Here is a 19,250-nt window from a genome sequence, read left to right as displayed (position 1 = left end):
GTGATAATTTTTGGGCAACGTTAGCTCAGGAGGTAGGAGTTTGTTCTGTAACCAGCATGTTGCTAAGTTTGGCCAGTTTGTTGCTGGTTCTGTCTCCCCTCCTTCATCAAGGTGTCCTTCGGCAAGAGACTTTACCCAGCTTGCCAGCCGCTGGTGGTTAGACCAATTGGTGGTACCAATTAATGGCAGCCTTGATGCTGTCAGTCTGCCCAGAGTAGCTGTGTTTGCAATATACCTTACCAATTAAATTCAGTTTATTTATTTGTTGCCAATTCAAAACACATCATCTCAAGACACTTAATAGAGACAAATCAATTAGACCATCCATTTAGCTTGGTTCAAAGTCTTCTAGTCAATGCTTGGTTCAAAGTCAATGCAATCAGCTGGAAAACTAGCCTATTGCATTGACTTATTGACTCGAGAGCATTTCCTCACACTGCTTGCATGACAGTGGAGAGGAAAAAACAAACCTCCAGCAGCACCATGCTCAGCAGGACGGCCTTCTGCTGGTGCAGTCTGGGGGTTCAAAGAGACAGAAGCAAACATACAAAATGAAGATAGAAGCACTGATCCAAGATAGTTTATATGTTAGAAAAGGTAATAGTAAAGTGGTTCATTTAGCCAGTCAAAGTAAAACTGAACCCATAGCTAGGAGAAAAAAAGGACTGAATAATAACTAAAAAAAAAAAAAAAAACAGGCCCAGGTCCATCATCTATAATCTAAGACAGTGGTTCTGAATTCTGGTCCTCAAGTATCACTGCCTTGCATGTTTTAGATGTCAACAGGCAGCAAGTAGAGATCTAAAACACACAGGGCAGTGCTACTTGAGGAGCAGGATTGAGAACCACTGATCTAAGGTGTTGATGGCAGCAGTCCAGGTGATATTTCTCTCTAGGGTATAAAAACTAAACAGGAACAGACAAGATGAACCTACTATGACAAGAAAAGCAGAAGGAGCATGATGTTAGGGTTTACACTATCAAATACTGCAGAATGAGAGAATAGATAGATTGAGGCAGAATGATGAAAGTAGTCCCTATGTCCTCCAGCAGTCTAAGCCTATAGCAGCATAGCTATAGAGATAGCTCAGGATAATGGGAGCCACTCATCAAGCTTTGTCAAAAATGAACATTTTAAGCCAAGTCTTAAAAGTAAACAGGGTGTTTGCCTCACAGACTTGGCACCGTTGATGTGTTAACATGTTGGTAAATGACTGAATATGGCTGCTCCTGGCAGGTAAATGAGCCGTATCAAAAATTTTAAATAGACTTAAACTGGTAACAGGAAACTTAAGGATTTCTCCAAAAACTCCACAGTCTCCAGATCTCATCCAACAAAGCACATGTAGGATGTTGTAAAAAAAAAAAAAAAAAAAAAAGGACAATACCATTATTGGTGTGCAGCTAAATTGCTGCAAGTGTAAGAATTTATTTTAATTTGAATATTTTCAGCACCTTCTTGAATATGTGCCCTAAAGAATTAGAGTAGTTCTGTAGCTAAATGGAATCCAATCTACAGTAACAATAGCAAGGAGTTCCCAATAAAGTGGTCAGTAAGAGTACAGTATTCTTAATCTTAGTCTTTGTTTTGTGAATTTGTGCTGTAATAATAAATTGAATTGAGGGGAATTAAGCATCTAACACAGATGCATTTGTCTGGTTTTTCAGAGTTTGACAGAACAAAATATAACTTGCATCTAAAAAGCTTTGAATATGAAGTAAAGACTTGTATATAGTGCTATTCATGTCATGTTCAATTTATCCTCTTTGCGGAAATGTGCAGCCAACTCAAAACGACTCTAACATCTGTGAGACGATGCATAACATCCAGTGCATTTAGTATCTCACAGTCTTCCTGTAACTGTGAAAGGAGCGCACCAGTGTAGCTTTGTGTTCAGCTGATGACCTTGACAGTCCCAAAGGACATTGGTAGCCTAGAGGCTTGTCTTTCTCCATTTAAACCAGTCTAACAGTTCTTCGTTTGGAAGGGGCAGACCTAAAATTGTCAAGGAAGCAAAGCCAGCTGCAATTATAATGCAATTCAGCTCCATTATGTTCACATTTTTCTGTATCTGTTGGAAATGAGAAAATATGAAAACTTATGGTTCAGAGAAGTAGTTTGCAAATAAATAACTGATGTAGCGACAGCTATGTTGGGTACTTTGAGAAGCAATCTGATTTGTTACGGAGTAGAGTTCAGACAAGTGAAGCTAAAGTACAGAGGATAAATACTTAGAAAAGCAGATCAAAGTCATTTCCCAGATGTCAAGCAATTTCCTTAAACATAGAGGAAAAAGAGCTTACATATGACGCGCTAAGTATCTCTAAGGAGCATGTTGGGAACAGATTCAGAGATCTACTTTTCCTTCTCAGTATTTGTAACGTGTCACTGCTGACTGCTGTCCAGTAAAATCACTTACGATATTCACAGGGATGGTAGAAGCAGCAGATTTCTATCACTTGCCCTTGTAAGGCATGAGTTACAGTCTTAACTTGGCATGGCAGCTGACACTTTGCCAGAGTGGATGTGCTGAGAGGTGTATTAGAAGTGATAATGAAGAACTCACTTCCACTTGAGAATGAGGCAATTAAAGTGGGGGTGTAAACAGCCGAGGGAGCACCGAGTGTGACTTCCCTCCGGAGGGAATCCTCCAACATCCCTCACACCTGAAAGGTCTTTGGAGGATTCTCACTCGGATGAGGATTCCTGATGACAGTCTGCAATGGAGAGGTGTAAGACAGCATGAGGAGCCGCAACAACTTCAACTACCAATAAGTCCTGCATGTTTTACTTTAAGGACCCAGAAGTAATAATCTTTAAAAGCAATCTTCATTATTAGTTCTGAATGTCTATTAATGATGCAATTTAACATTTGGTTATTTTAACACTCAAATTTAGCGCCATTGTTTGAGCTTTTTCGCTGCAAAGACTCATGTTTGTACAGTCCTCTTTTCAGTCTTTTTCCATGACCTTTCATAAAACTAAAGAGATGGCTCTTCTTTTATGCCTTGTCTTCTTGAACAAGTTTCAAATGTTCTTGTTCTTTATTTAGTCGTGTCATGTACTCTAAGAAGGTTCTCAGTGACTTTGGAAGATAAACTGGCCCACAGCATCACAGAACCTCTATCTTACTTAACCGTCGGTATATACTGATTACCATATATTCAACTTTTGTTTTGCAGCAAATGTATCTTTTTCTCTCTGTAGTTTTTATTAAAGTCCAAGAACTTGCTAACAGTAGGATGCAACTCTTCATTGCAGATCTCCAACTATTAACTTAAATTTTATTTTCTATTTTAACTTAAAAAAATAAATCGATTGGGTCTTCATTCACCCTTTTTATAACTTGATCATATTTTAAATTTCAAATCTAATCAGTTTATTTATTTGGTGCCATTTCACAATTTATCATCTAAAGGTACTTTAGAGACAATTTAATCAAATCATACAGAATCTTAGTCTTAGTCTTGTTAAAAGTTTTCTATTTAAGGAAACCCGAGCTGATAGTTCTGAGTCAATGACTTGCAGCATTCACTTGTCCTGGATGAATTTGGATGGAGTTTGGAGAGACCAAGGAGAATCACCATGAATCAGCCTCAAAGCAATTAGGGCAAACTGTCCAGCGCCTCTGAAGGGGAAAGCAGAGTGGGAGGCACTTCTTTTTAGTTATCAGGCTCGAACTTTCAATTGTATTCTTTAAGGCAGACACCCTGCCTACTTTTTAGACTGTACTATTTACTTTTACTTATAGATACAGATTCTAGTTTATATTATAAAGACTGAAAAACATGTGTAATCTTATATTTATACCTCAGCAAAAAAGAAAAAGAAAGAATAAGTTAAAATGCTCTAGTTACGGTAGATGTTAAATGGTGTCAATATCTGAAGCACCACAGCTCTGTTAAGCTCTGTTAAGAACTATTATTTCCTGACAGAGGAACCACTCACTCCAAAAAATAAAATAAAGAATGGATTTATGGTTAATTCAAATTTTAATTTTTTTTTTTTTTTTTATCATTTTATTATTTTTATTTTTCCTCTATCAAAATTCAGGAGTGCCAATAAATGTATTGATCTATGAATTACTGAGGCATTAAAAAGCTGTTTAAACTCAAAGAACAAAACAATGTTGTGTTGACACATAACAGACATCTCAGCAAATCTGTTTTAAATGTGAACAAGCCGTAGTTGAGTCTCAAAATTGTCCCTTATCCAATAATCTCTCTATAGATAATTTTTTTTAAATATTCAAAACGCTGAGTTTAAGAAATTTAAACACAAAGAAAGCACAACTTTAAAAAGGTACAAATACTCCATTCGTATGAGCAGCTTATTTCAATTTTGTGATTTATAATCTGCTCTAATATAATTTTCCTTTTGTTTTTTGTGCCTTAGGGACCAGTGGTCTGCCTGGATGATCTACAGTTACCAATAAACTTCATTTATTATTATTAAAATAATAGCTCAGATGGAAGAATTTCTTGGCATAACACCAGTAAGTAATGTGCTACACAAATTAGATATTTATGCTAGAGGAAATACTGTTAAATGTTTTAGGAAAAGTCAAAATAACCTTCTCCACAGTTTCCACAATGCATCTACCAATCAGCAATCATGCAAAACAAGTTCTTGTCAGATGAAAGTTAATTATTTTGGCCCAGGGTGTGCCAATAAATTAAAAATAAACATCACACTGGGAACACCTATTGTAATAAAATTGTGGTGAGCATCAAACTGTAGGGATGCATTACTTTGGTGTGGAATCTGCTCAGAGTGGAGGTTTATCTTCCAGCAGGAAAACAAGAAAGCTTTTTAGTTGTATAATAAAAAAATAAAATAAAAAAATAAAATAAAAAAAGTATGAATACGTTATTTTTAACATTACTATCTATTTATTTGTTCCACAAATTCCTAAAACTATGTGTTTATTCAAAAATATCTAACATTGCAATGTAATCATTCTGTAAGACAGAGTCTATAAATGTTTCTAAATAATTTTTTAGTTTTAATAAAAGTTTTATTTACATAACATTTTGAACTGCATTTACTGACCTCAAATATACTACAAAAATATAAAATACATTTTAACCTTGTATGGGGTTTTGCTAAGTGTGTTGTAGAATAATGGTTTTACATCAGGGTAAACAAGTCTTTTTCTTTGAAAAATTTTGTTAGGATTTGTCTCCATGTTTAACGTCTGTTTTTCTTATGTGCAGAGGTTGATGTTCATTATTATTAATATTATTTTTTTTAATCAGGCAGTGTTTAGACGCGCTGAAGGGGTCCTTTAAATCTGATGGCGTCTTAAGCGAAGATGTGGAGAAGAATTTATTAGACTTTTATTTTTAATTAAATGTTAATACATCTTTACAAATGCGTAGTTCATATTTTAAGCCACAAAATGGCTCAAACTACAAATACACCAAGTTTAAAGGTAAGTGGAGTTTATATTATGAGCTATAAACAAAGCAAATTGCTAACTAGCCTGGTTAGCATCAGCTACCCGCTGGAGACCAAACCGCTTTGAAAATCCCGTCGATTTATTAGATTTATTTGATGAATAAATGTGTTTAATCACTCCAGACCTCATTATAATCTTAATCTAAGTTTATATGTTATTTAAGAAACATTCGGCTCATAGAAATGTGTAATGCGAAAACTATATAATTGGCAAGAATCAGGTGCTGGCGTAATCCTCTTTATGAGCTGCAGGATGTGTATGTATCATTATATTTGTATATATAAATACACGTGTTTGTGAGTAAAGTTTTTTTTTTCATTTATTTAAAACTGATAAAGCGTACTAAATATTTTATTTCAAAAAGGACTAAGTAGAGTTAAGAGTATATTTTGACTCCCTTTTATATCCATACAGTAAATAGGATTCCTGTAATTAAACTTACTACAAATTTACAGGCTGTAGTGATGCATTTTTTGCAATTTGCTTTATAAATGTACATCATAGACTTATTCACTTTTATTCATTTGATTCTATAATAAAACTCATTAAAGGGGGTCTGTTCAAATAAACTTAAAAGTTTATTACAGTTTTTTCTCTTTGTAGACTAGCTTAATCCTTAAGCATATATACAGTGGGGCAAAAAAGTATTTAGTCAGCCACCAATAGTGCAAGTTCTCCCACTCAAAAAGATGAGAGAGGCCGGTAATTTTCATCATAGATATACCTCAACTATGAGAGACAAAATGAGAAAAAAAAAATCCAGAAAATCACATTGTCTGATTTTTAAAGAATTTATTTGCAAAATATGGTGGAAAATAAGTATTTGGTCAGTTACAAACAAGCACGATTCCTGGCTCTCACAGACCTGTAACTTCTTCTGTAAGAGGCTCCTCTGTCCTCCACTCGTTACCTTCATTAATGGCACCTGTTTGAACCCGTTATCAGTATAAAAGACACCTGTCCACAACCTCAAACAGTCACACTCTAAACTCCACCATGGCCAAAACTAGAGAGCTGTCAAAGGACACCCGGAACAAAATTATAGACCTGCACCAGGCTGGGAAGTCTGAATCTGCAATAGGTAAACAGCTCGGTGTGAAGAAATCAACTGTGGGATCAATTATTAGAAAATGGAAAACATACAAGACCACTGATAATCTTCCTCGATCTGGGGCTCCACGCCAGATCTCACCCCGTGGGGTCAAAATGATCACAAGAACGGTGAGTAAAAATCCCAGAACCACACGGGGAGCCCTAGTGAATGACCTGCAGAGAGCTGGGATCAAAGTAACAAAGGCTACCATCAGTAACATACTACGCTGCCAGGGACTCAAATCCTGCAGTGCCAGACGTGTCCCCCTGCTTAAGCCAGTACATGTCAAGGCCCGTCTCAAGTTTGCTAGAGAGCATTTGGATGATCCAGAGGATGACTGGGAGAATATCATATGGTCAGATTAAACCAAAATAGAACTTTTTGGTAAAAACTACTCGTCGTGTTTTGAGGAGAGAGAATGCTGAGTTGCATCCAAAGAACACCATACCTACAGTGAAGCATGGGGGTGGAAACATCATGCTTTGGGGCTGTTTTTCAGGACGACTGATCCGTGTGAAGGAAAGAATGAATGGGGCCATGTATCGTCAAATTTTGAGTGAAAACCTCCTTCCATCAGCAAGGGCATTGAAGATGAAACGTGGCTGGGTCTTTCAGCATGACAATGATCCCAAACACACCGCCCGGGTAACGAAGGAGTGGCTTCGTAAGAAGCATTTCAAGGTCCTGGAGTGGCCTAGCCAGTCTCCAGATCTCAACCCCATAGAAAATCTTTGGAGAGAGTTGAAAGTCTGTGTTGCCCAGCGACAGCCCCAGAACATCACTGCTCCAGAGGAGATCTGCATGGAGGAATGGGCCAAAATACCAGCAACAGTGTGTGAAAACCTTGTGAAGACTTACAGAAAACGTTTGATCTCTGTCATTGCCAACAAAGGGTATATAACAAAGTATTGAGATGAACTTTTGTTATTGACCAAATACTTATTTTCCACCATATTTTGCAAATAAATTCTTTAAAAATCAGACAATGTGATTTTCTGGATTTTTTTTTCTCATTTTGTCTCTCATAGTTGAGGAGAAAACGTTTGCATCTATCTATGCAAACGTTTGCATATATCTATGATGAAAATTACCGGCCTCTCTCATCTTTTTAAGTGGGAGAACTTGCACTATTGGTGGCTGACTAAATACTTTTTTGCCCCACTGTAGCTAATCTACATTTTATGTTCATAGCATATGAAAGCATTAATTAAAAAAACAATTAACGTCTGTACAATACAGACTATGAGCAGAACTGGTTTCTTGTGGAGTTTCTTTTTTTTCTAGGAATAAAATGAACATGATTGCCCTTTGGAACTCAGACATAACTTCTCCAGCTAATTCAGACGTTTCTGGTGTGATTCAGGTCAGATCAGCCCAGCTGTCATCAGTAATTTTTAATTGACATGTGTCCATAAATTTGAATGATCCCAGGGTTCCCTTTCACCTTCACATCCTGCTGATTTTGGACTGTCGGATAAAAACAAAGAAATAGGCAAATTTGTCACATGCTCTTTAACTCCCAGATGCTATGGCAGTTTTTGCTTATGAAAATAGACAAATAGAATCAGTGATTTTCAAAGAAATGATTCCCAGTACAGTAAATGTGGATGCCCTTTGTTCCTGTTTCAGTCATTCTGTTGTTTAATGACTTGCTTTTTTTATTGTCTTATTTTGCTTTTAGCTTCAGCAGACACGGCTGGATCAGCCATGTCCCTGAAGCCCCAGAAAAATGCCCAAACTACATATTATATTGAGCTTGGAGGTTACCAGTACTGGCCTGTACTGGTGCCCAGAGGCATCAGACTGTACACATATGAACAGATCCCAGTATATCTGAGAGATAATCCATACATCACAGATGGATACAGAGCCTACCTGCCTTCCAGGCTTTGCATTAAAAGGTGAGATGCTAAAATATTTTCAGTCTTATTGCCTAAAGTTGCTCTAGTTGCAGAAACAAAGACAAAAGGGATGACATTTTAAATTCATACATGTGGAAGCACCAAAGTACAACATTTTTTATCGATCTGATGTCTGTGCAGCCTCTTCATCCTGTCCAATGAGACGGTAAATATCTGGAGCCATCTGTTGGGATTCCTGCTCTTCTTCTGTGTTGGGGTGTACAACATGGTGTCGGTGCTGCCATCCATCGGAGCATCGCGAGAGGATTATGTCATATACTCCATCGGGTTGTTCTGCTTCCAGGTATGAGCCGGATTTAGATCTTCAACAACAGATGGATTGTAAAATGAGCAATTTTTCTTAAATCATAACAAGCTGGCTGCATTGATACATATCATGCCAGACTTTTCCTTGTACTGTTTATTTCTAAACCATAATGGCAGATTAACTCGGTAACCGACCAACTTCTTTGAGGATTTGCAGCTTTGTTTTTTTTTTTTATAGGCCGCATATGATGAAATGTAGCGCGAAATTGAAAAAAAAAAAAAACAGGTTTATGCAGGGTGTTTATAAAGCCTGATTCATACTAAATAGATCAAATAATGCTGCTTCTTTTAGTGGGGATAAAGACTGTCCAGGAAAGGAGAGGAGAAAAAAGATGTATTAAATGAAGGAAATACAGACTAGGGCTGGTTAATTAATTGCATTTGCAATATAATCGCAATATAACAAAACAAAATTTTCAAATCATATACGTACTTAAAAGTATAGTGGAGGATGTTTTTTTTCCTGGCAGGATCATGTAAGTAAGTGGTCCTCCTAATTGTCAGTCATTCTGGTAATATGTATGTTTACATAAGGCCATCCTACTTGCTTGTCCCCATTTTCACTGAGAGATGCAAACAGCAACTTTTTAACAGAGCGTGCACAAGGAGAAATAGGCTAGTGCAGGCTCTCTCACACACCCTGTACCTGTTCCCTCTCGGGAGTGGGTACAGGGATATGCATATCCATTTTTTTTTTAAGTGGAGAGGGCGGGTCTTTTCAAAAATTCACTAAAATCCTCCACTAGACCTTTAATTTTGGTCACATTACAATTAAATAGTGTTAGACATTGTAGCTCCAATTCCAGACCTGTATGTGGCAGTAGGTGGCACCTAAAGTGGGTTTTGTTACCACACAGAGGAACAGAATGTTGAAGCTAGTACGCATATAGAAGTAATCACTTTTTCACTCTGAGTTACAGTTAAGTTTTGCAATGAAGGACTGTTTAAACGTCATCAAAAAACTGAAACACTTAAATTAAACATCTACATGTTTTTGGTTAGAGCAGCACAAAATTGAAGTAAATCGTGAGCACTTCGTTTGTCATGATATAGGCTAGTTTTAGCCACACACGCTAATTTCCACCTTGTTTTTTTTTCGTATCCCAGTAAATAGAGATAAACCAATTACGGTATCTGATTTTCAAACTTGTTTTTGTTGAGGGCTCATATCCCCATTCTGATTTATTTCCAAACTGTACTGATTTTTATTGTTGTTTTAACTCAACAAATAAATGCACGACTGACTTAAGACATATGTATTTCCTACAGGCTCTTTCATTTTGGCTCTAGGTATAATTTTTCCTTAAAAAAACCCTACTTTATCCCCATTTCTAGATCAGAATGTATGTCCATTAGAGATGGAATGGTTTATGAAAACCGTCCGAACCGTTCGGTTCTACTGTCTCAGTTCGGTTCGCGTGTGTTGTGTTCGGTTCATGCGCTGCTCCTTTTTCTCATAGGCGACGCGTGTACACTCCAGAGCAGAAGGTGGCGGTACTGCGACCAAAGCCAACCACCAGTAGTAAACAAGAAGAAGAAGAAGCGAAGCAGCTTAGCCGGGTGTAGCAGAAAAAAATCAGTTGTTGTGGAGAATTGTGTAGGAATGGCGAGTGGGAAAGAACAGGAGTTGGAAGACGCGCCACGCAGCACTTTATAGGTCTGCTGTATGGGAGCGCTTTGCATTTAGAGTGACCTACGATGACGTCGGAAAAAAAGTTGTGGATAAAAGTGCAACAGTGTGCAAGCATTGTGCAACACGTTTTGTTTATGCTAACAGCAACATGACCAACATGTCATGCTAACTCCGAAATCCCTCATACTCCATCAGCGCTCCGCCCCGCTGCGCTCCAGACCGGCTGCTCAGAGCAAAGCATACAGCCTCCGCTGTGGCTCCCGTCCGCTCCGCTCTGAGTTCCTTGGAGATCGTAGAGGGCATGCGAGAGATGATTAAATTCAAAGCAGCAAAACATGCGGAAATGATCCAGGGTTTCCGCGGATCATTAAAAATTATTACAATTCATAAATATTTTTGGATTTTTCATTAATTTTTATGGGATTTCGGTGTAACAATCAACATATACCGAACCGAAAACCATGACCACGAAACCGTGAACCGAACCGTGGATTTTGTAAACCGTTCCACCCCTAATGTCCATAACCTTTTGTTAGTTTTAGTAAATATAGAAGAAATTATGATTGTTTGTTGAAGAGTTTGCATTCCTCAAATCCTCTGTGTTTGACTTGATTAAACAGAAACAAATGATCAGACAGTTGATTGGAGCATCGCCACTAATAATCCTGATCATATCAAATAATTACTTAGTTTCTGACCCTCGCACCGCTGCTTCTACCTGAACTGAAGCTGTAGTGATGTCTGTGATGTACTTGAGGTGGGAAGATGAGGGAAAAAAAAAAAAGGTCTAAAAAGTTAAACCTCTGTTTCATTTTTTCCAGCTCAGTTATCACAATATGATGATTTGGGATGAGCCAAATATCATTCACGGGAACTGCTGTTGCCTTAATCCGAGCGATTATGGAACAAACATTAGACCTCAGTGCAAAATTCTCCTGGATGTTCTTAGCAAATTAAACTGAATCTGAGTCTGCAAATCTGCCTGAAACAAAGCTAGTCTGGATAATGAAATGTGTCTTTGAGGCTTTAATTCCTGATGGAGCGTTTCAATCCTCAGCTGTGTATGCTTTGCTCCGTGGGCTACCACCTGTTCTGCTGCCACCGCTCGGAGAAGACCAGCCGCCGCTGGATGGCGCTGGATTACGCTGGCGTTTCAATCGGCATCCTGGGATGCTACGTTCCAGGAGTCTTTTACACATTCTACTGTAATAATGTGAGTTCCTTCATATTTAGTTCTTATTTCTAATAGCTGTGATGCTTGCTTCAGTCTGATGTGATGATAAATCTAACCTTATCTTAAGGAAATATTTGGGTTCTTTAGGTGATCTGACCTGGTGTTGATCATTCATGCTCTATGAAGCTGATTCAGAAAAAGGGTTTAATGCTACAGGAGCAGCAGAGTTAAACCGTATTATTAAACTACTGCTGGAAACTAAAGTGAATGTTATTTAAATGTTGCTGGGGGAGAAACAAGCACAAAACCTTTATAAATGCTCAACTCTGATGTCATCTGATGCTTTAAAGTCATAGGGAAGTCATTTAAATGTCAAATCATTCTGGCTTAAACATGTAAATTGAAAAAAAGACAAAGTCTAGATAAGTCATTTTTTCTTGGATTGAGGAAGTAAAAGAGACATTTTGCCAATGGAACAAGCCAATTTACACCTAAAATAAGAAAACACAATTGCATTGTCTTATTTCAAGTGCATATTATCTAATTATCTTATTTTAACAGTAAAAATACTCTAAAAAATAAGGATAAATACACTAAATTTAAGACATTTTTATTTATTTCTAGATCGTTTTTCAAGTGTATATAAATTTCCTGTTAATCAGATGATATCGTCCCAAAATGTAGAAAATTTATAAAAAAAAAAATCCTGTCTCAAAATTTGTGTTTGTTTTCTTCGTTATCTTATGCAGGCCAGTTAGTTATACGTCAGCTTTTACACCTAAATTCGACCAATCATATATCAACGGTCATCTGTCGATCAAATGTTTTCGTCCATAACGTCTTGATTCATATGTCACAGCTTATATACGCAACGGTTGAAACAAGAAATAAGGATAATTTAGTTTACCATTGAGTTCCGTCCCAGTGTTCACGGGGATGGACGTCTGTGTCTTCAGCAGGCATAGAGCTAACAGAACTGGCAGCGTTGCGAGGCAAGGACTCAAACATGTACGGCTGTAAGCCTTCTACACCAAACCAAGCTTCTGCCGCCCTGGCGTCCTCTTCCGCATCTTCATCCCCGCTTTCCTCCTCTAAATTAAAAATGTATGATAGAGGAGACTCATCCACAGCCGGCAGCACAAAACTCTCCTCCTCTTGCATGTTTCCTCTGTCCATAGCGTTCCTTGACAGTGTCAAGGAACGCTATTGTCGGCCACAATCAAACTTGCTTGTGGACCTTCCGCCACAACAACCCTGCCCCCTTGATAAACAACTAAACACGTCCACTTTATTCACTTGTGTAAAATCGTGCACCAGTCGGGAGAATTTGGAAATGCAACGGTTGGAACAGCTGCTCCCTATGACTTTAATTCATCCCTGATATGCGTTTAAAGTCAACTGAGATCATTAACGTGTCTGATTAAGTCTTTTCCTTCCTGGACCCCTGAACGTTTTCTGGGTGACTCGGAGACCCTGGATTAGACCCAGAACCCTCTGGAAAGACTGCTCATCTCTTCTGAATGGAGAGAACCAATGAGTTCCCCAAAAAGAGCAAGAAAGTGTTGCTGATGAGAGCGCTGCCTCTGAAAAACAATGGATGCAGAGAAGCCTGGTTATAAGACCCTCAGTATTTCAAGCATTGAAGTTCTGCTGAGATGATATAAAGCAGCTGAGGTCTGGAAAAAGCCGGAATGCTCCTGACTAAAAAAGCTCTTTGTGGAGGTTTTTGTGACTCTACCTTTTCTTGGTCTGAATAAAACAGAATGGGATAATCAGGTAGTTAAAGGAAGCATCTGTTTCTGATGTGAAGTGTTTTTCAGATTCCCATTAAGAAGCAGGTCTGGTTGTGAGCGAGCGGAGCGGCCTGGGGAGCAGTAATTGAATAAAGCGAGCGCCTCAGTCTGGCTCCGCTCATTGACTCATTGTTCCCGGTGAATAAGCAACACAACACCTTTTCCGCTCTCATGCGTTCGGAAAACAGCCTCCGATGACACAAGCCGCTTCCAGCCGCCCACCACCACCGTTTGATTTTATTTTATTTTTTATCCCTGAAAGGTTTGGCTCCGCTCGCTTTCCCCCGCATATTGGAAGCGCCGGGTTATTTTGCCCCCAGAACTCGGCTGAAATCTGCTGCAGACTAAACCAGATGGCTGTGTTCACGGAGTGGTCCGTCACTCCTGTTCCTCACCATATGACGCTCGCAAGTCCAGGAGCACCCCCCCCTACACACACTCTTTCCCTCCCGCCTCCTCCTTCGTCCACGCCAAGACGGAGGCTTTGCTTCTGGGTGGCTCCACTCCAGTGGCAAGCCAAGTCCCTGAAGAAAAACAGATTTTTATATTTAGCCAGTCAAACTCTTGTCTAGTCCGAGTCTTTTGAGGGACGCAGATTTGGAGAAGATAGGAGTCTGTGAGGAGGAGGGCCTGAGAGGAAAATTGGCTGCGTCCGAGCCGGGGGCCTTGTTGCGGGTGCAAATTTATTCACTGTGAAATTCAGCAGGACTCGTCGCACGAGGACGTGTGACTGGACGGAGGCCTGCATCCACACACGCGGACAGAAGGGACCGAGCCAAGGCTGTCCAGACTTTCAGCGGCTACTTATAGAAGTTTAAATAGCAAGCACAGATCCGAGGACGGGTTCGCCGCATATCTGTGATAACGGCTGAAACAGTGGGAGAGCTTTCTTAACACTAGGAAAAAAAGAAACGCAGCCAAGATGAAGGACGAATCAGGCTTAGATTTTATTCTCTTAGCTTCTCTCTGTTTGCTCCAAAAGGGATTCTGAATTGATGCTGGTGAAAATCTTTTTCATTAACAAATAAGTGAAACACTTTTTCCTTTAAAGCATCGTCCAGTTTAAAAGGGGTGAGAGATATTTTGAATTTAAGACATGATGATGTCCTTTAAGCAGCTAAAGTTTCTTAAAAAACTTGGAACAGGGTTAGGGTTTTGTTTCTCAGTTCATTTTAAGTGTAATTTATATGTCAGAGCGGAATAGTGAACGATGGTGACATAATATGCTTTCGAATTCTTTTTAACAAATTTTAAAAAATCAGGAATTGTCTAAATTAGTTTTTAGTCTAATAAATCTAGTAGCTCTAAATGATGCAACCAATTGCATCAAAGGTCACATAAGTAAAGCACTTATAGTCTCCCAACAGGATCATGGTAACTCTGGAGGAGCTGCAGCTCAGCTGGACAATCTACTGACATGATAGATCTGTCTTCTAAGGACTCGCATCAAACACTGATCTAGCTAGATTTATGTGAGGAAAACGAGCGCTTTGATCACCCTAGAAACATCGGATAAAACTCAAAACGCAGTGGGGAAGATTTTCTTCAGCAGCTTCAGGGAAGCAGGTTAATGGAGTTAAATACGGATCGATCCTTAAAGAGAACCTGTTTGAGGCAAAATAATCTCCACTGCGCATTAGTCAGCGTTAAATGATTTAATCTGATCAAATGCTTGGTAAATGCATACACAGGTCATGATGGGATCATTTTAGTTTGTGTCCATGTAAACAGAGTTTTTGAATTTCTAATAAGCTAAGGTTTAGGTCGGATAGTTTGTAAACGTAGCTAGTTTTATTAAACGTATCATGTTTCAGGTTCATATCCTGCTCTTTGTTGGACTGTCACACTGAGAGACCCTGAGACATTTGGGTCATAACCTGAAAATGTGTGAAATCTTTAAAGAATTCCAATTCCTCTGTATTTTTTGTTTGCTTATTTTTAGTTGTTTTTTTTTTATCACAAGAATAAAAATCATTTAAAAAAGAAACAAGCCCTAAATTTTAGTTTGAGTTTAGGGGAGGTGTTCAGTGCAGACGCGAGGGTCTAAGTGTGTGTGTTGTCTTGGTTTCAGTACTGGCGGCAGGTATACCTGGTGACGGTCCTGGCCATGATCCTGGCCGTCTTCTTCGCTCAGATCCACCCTCTCTACCTCAGCAAGCAGTGGAAGCAGCTGCGCTCGCTCATCTTCTGCTCTGTAGCGGGGTACGGCCTCGTCCCGACCGTTCACTGGATCTGGATTACCGGAGGCTTCTCCTCCGAGCTCGTACAGGTACGCCTTTTAGGTTTTAATATCCCTTTCTGTTGTAACTTGTTGACTTTAGTTTTTAACTCCTTATTTTTATTTTTCAGGCTTTTGTTCCACGCATCCTTGGGATGTACTTCATTGCGGCTTTAGCTCTTGTTTTCCATGTTTCTAAGGTTCCTGAGCGTTACTTCCCTGGTAAGCAGATACCATTAGGATTTTCTCTCCGTGACTCCTCAGTTATTAAATGTATTTTTCCCTATGCTGCTTCAGGTCAGCTGAACTATCTGGGCTCCAGCCACCAGGTGTGGCACCTTCTGCTGGTTCTGATGTTCTACTGGTGGCACCAGTCTTCAGGCTTCATCATGGCCTACAGACACAGCCAGCCCTGTGCCAGTGCTCCACAGCACACGTAGCTGACTCCTCTACACAGCAGGACCCGACCCTTTGCATGTAAGAACTGCTGGGTGTCGTTTTTTTATGTTGGAGATTTAGGACGGATGGAAGGAGGAAAAAAAGTTTCTCAAATGAAGCAGAAGCTTCCGAGGTGGTTTAACATGAGAAGAAATGTTGGATTTTAAAAAAGAACAGGGAAATACATTAATTTATCAAGTTGACACACATTTCTATGTAATTCTCCTGCATATATTTCTTAACTCATCCATCTGTTTATTTGTATGTTAATCGGTTTATCATCTGACTCCATTCATTTTTATTCCTCCTGCGATCATCATTCTTCACTGATTATCCACCTCCATCCTTTTCTATTCATCCCTTTGTCTGGATTTTTCCGCTCTTTCTTGCAGTTTGATGTTTTTGCAGCTTCCATGATGTAAGATTTATGAAATGTCTGCATGACATCTACTAAAACTTTTTATTTAAAATGGCCTAAAAGGGATTTAAAACCATGTCTGCAGAAATTGTTGACCGAAAATTTGTGAGAACCTTTTATTTTTCTTTAGAAAGGTTTGATTTGCAAATAGTCTCTCTACTATGTAGGAGGCTGAGTCTGAGCATTTAGACCTGCTGTCTTTTAGAGTTCAGATGTTTGATTTTCTTCATTTTGGACACTGCAGGACAGCGTTCCAGTCGAATCTGCAGACCTGAGCCGCTTCAGGGTGTGTTGGGACGAGTCTCACTCAGGATCAACCATCAAAAGGACATTAATGTCAGAAGGTCACCTCCAGAAACCCGTTCTGAGTCCAGGCAAGCAGCCATGTCACCCACCTGGTCATCAGGTCTTTAACATTCTTCCAAGTGCCTGAAAATGATGTAGCTCCTTGGCTCAGTCCTGTATATTTAGACGTTTCAATGTCCCATCATTGAGCTGAATTTGAACCACTTAGTCACAGAAAGTGACCATCAGTCAATAATGTTACAGGAATGAACCCAAAGATTGTTTTTATTCAACATGTTAGTAACCAGATGTCTGTGTTTTTTGGGGGAGAAGGGGGGAAATGTTTAAGTAATAAACGATTCAGAGCTGCAGATAAAGTTTGGGGAGAAATTCCTCCCCGTTTAGTGAACTAGATCAGATTTAAAGGAAATAATGAGCAGCTCTGCCTCTAGAGGGCACTACTGAGACACTCCAAGGGTTTTAGTGGCAGTATTCACTTTCCTTTATTTCATGGTTGTATTTTTTGATCCTTTATTGGGCTCATATGGGAGACCTTCTTCCTCCCCCTGAGTTGATGGGAGAAGCTCTCACTGTGGATAGAAACAGTGTTTTATATGTAAACAACTAAGGTATGATGTTCTAGGTACTATGTTCTAGTTCAGGGGTCTGCAGCTCTTTGGAGCTTCCAAAGATTTTACATATAGACTAAATAACTGCTTATTTAGGGTTTGAATAAATCGAATTTTTTTTACCACATAATGACAGTATTAGTAATATCAATTTTGGTCTTCAGGTTTATCTAATTTTTTTAATCAAAACGTCCCATAGAAGAAAATGTAAATCCACATGATTGGCAAAATTCATGTTTTCTTTCTTGAATTTAATGTTGTAAAATAAAATGGGACTGTTCTCTATAGTGGATTTGAATCAAAAATTGAGTTATCATTCAAGGAAGGTAGCAGTTCTGAAGTTTTGTGTTCTGGTTTGAATCCCACAGACTGCCTCCCTGCAGCAGAGCCCACCTTATGTGTAAAGTTGCATTGACAAAGATAATTATGGAATGGCTCTCTGGATTGCAAAGGTTGCAGACCTCTGATACGCCTCCTTTAGGGTGATGTGCAATGTCTCTGTTTTCTCATATGAACTGACTTCATTCCAGAATGCAGCGCCTCCATGTTAGCTTTGGCTCCAGAGGCTGAGTGGGAGCTGATCGGCTCTGCTAACGGTCTGAGATTCTGAGGAATCCATTTTCTTCTCTCTAGCAAAATGGGATTTTAAATGATTATTTTTCAACATCCATTTTTAGGTTTAAGTGAAAATAATCCTATTATAGTTAGTCACATATAGAAATATTTTAGCCAAATTGTCCCCCTGATAATGAACATCTTTGTCTTCAAACACAGCAGATCTTTAAACCAGCTTTTTATGGCATTTCAGGTGCTGTTTAGAATCTGCTTTTTTGCAGCTTTAATTTAGATAATAAAAACCCACCACTGTCATTTTTTTTTTTTTTTTTTTATATAGAAGAGCAGCTCCTTCAATGTTTGTCTTTTGGGTCTCAGCTGAGCCCAACTGATCACGAGTCTCTCATCATTAAACAATAATGGAGTTAAAAAGATAAAAATGCAGGCTGGTTTTGGAATGAAAGGTTTCTGTTTTATAGTCAAATTTCTGATACTGTTTGTATTTAAATTATTAATGGTCTTCAAACTGTACTGCCTATAAATGACGTAAAAAATCTTTTCTTATCTGCTGTTTATAAAATGACTTATTTTGATGCTCAAGTTTTTGTCTTTTTCTTCTCATGACACTATTTAAAAATACAAAAAAACGTGACTAATAAAAGTAAAGCTGTGTAGCTAAACTTGTTTATAAGCCTGCTGTTTTTATATTAAGTTTCACATTACACATTTTCTAATAAATAATCCCAATAAAAGGGGACTATTTATTCATTTGGATTTGGCCAGAAGTGCTTAACAGGATGCAGCTTTGTGTTTTTATTTCTTTTTTTTTTTTCTTCAAACACAACTTGAGTTCATACAAAAAAAAAAAAAAGCCTCAGCAGAAGTTTTTCTGCTACAGTTAGCCTAAAAATTAATGGCATCAAACAAAAGCTTCAAATGTTTTAAGAAAGATAAAAACAAATTCCCTTCTAGTGAAATGTAGCGTGGCCACGCCCACGTTTAGCTGCAGGGAAAGGGTGCATAGATAAAAACCCACAGAGGACGAGACGAAGTGGTAAAAGCTGCTTTCAAACCATGCGGCAGAACTGTTGTTCTCCGAGGTGCTGAGAAGTGGGTCGGGCGCAGCTAAGGTAAGGCTTCCTGGTGCTTAAATCTATCAGAAGGCAGATTAAAAAGAGCTTTTAGCAGTCAAGTATAGGCGTTATGATCACAGTACGATTTCTCTCTTCAAAAAGTCCTAAAAGCGTTAAGATGCTAACCTGACAACAGCCAGATGCATGTCTCGCTCCGCCTAGCCGGAGCGAGACATGCATCTGGCTGTTGT

The 19,250-nt window shown here is 38.8% G+C and overlaps 2 protein-coding genes across 3 annotated transcripts in view; one reads left to right on the top strand and one right to left on the bottom strand.

The window, feature by feature from the left end:
* Nucleotides 1-5,280: 5,280 nt before the first annotated feature.
* On the top strand, nucleotides 5,281-18,606 carry paqr3a (progestin and adipoQ receptor family member IIIa). The gene is made up of 8 exons (XM_038288131.1): nucleotides 5,281-5,435; nucleotides 8,237-8,456; nucleotides 8,598-8,760; nucleotides 11,474-11,629; nucleotides 15,455-15,652; nucleotides 15,733-15,823; nucleotides 15,899-16,078; nucleotides 16,702-18,606. The coding sequence occupies exons 1-7, from the start codon at nucleotides 5,375-5,377 to the stop codon at nucleotides 16,039-16,041; spliced, it is 1,032 nt and encodes a 343-aa protein (XP_038144059.1). The 5' UTR covers nucleotides 5,281-5,374; the 3' UTR covers nucleotides 16,042-16,078; nucleotides 16,702-18,606.
* The window catches only part of bmp2k (BMP2 inducible kinase), a 76,605-nt gene continuing 75,596 nt past the window's right edge, over nucleotides 18,242-19,250 (bottom strand). For both annotated transcript variants that reach the window (XM_038288129.1, XM_038288130.1), the window contains exon 17: nucleotides 18,242-19,181. The gene's annotated coding sequence lies outside the window, so the exon portion shown is untranslated. The remainder of the gene's footprint in view (nucleotides 19,182-19,250) is intronic.

Source organism: Cyprinodon tularosa, unplaced genomic scaffold (assembly GCF_016077235.1).
Source record: "Cyprinodon tularosa strain WSP-4 unplaced genomic scaffold, ASM1607723v1 ctg249, whole genome shotgun sequence".
Taxonomy (NCBI): Eukaryota; Metazoa; Chordata; class Actinopteri; order Cyprinodontiformes; family Cyprinodontidae; genus Cyprinodon; species Cyprinodon tularosa.
This window is presented reverse-complemented; position numbering and strand designations above follow the sequence as displayed.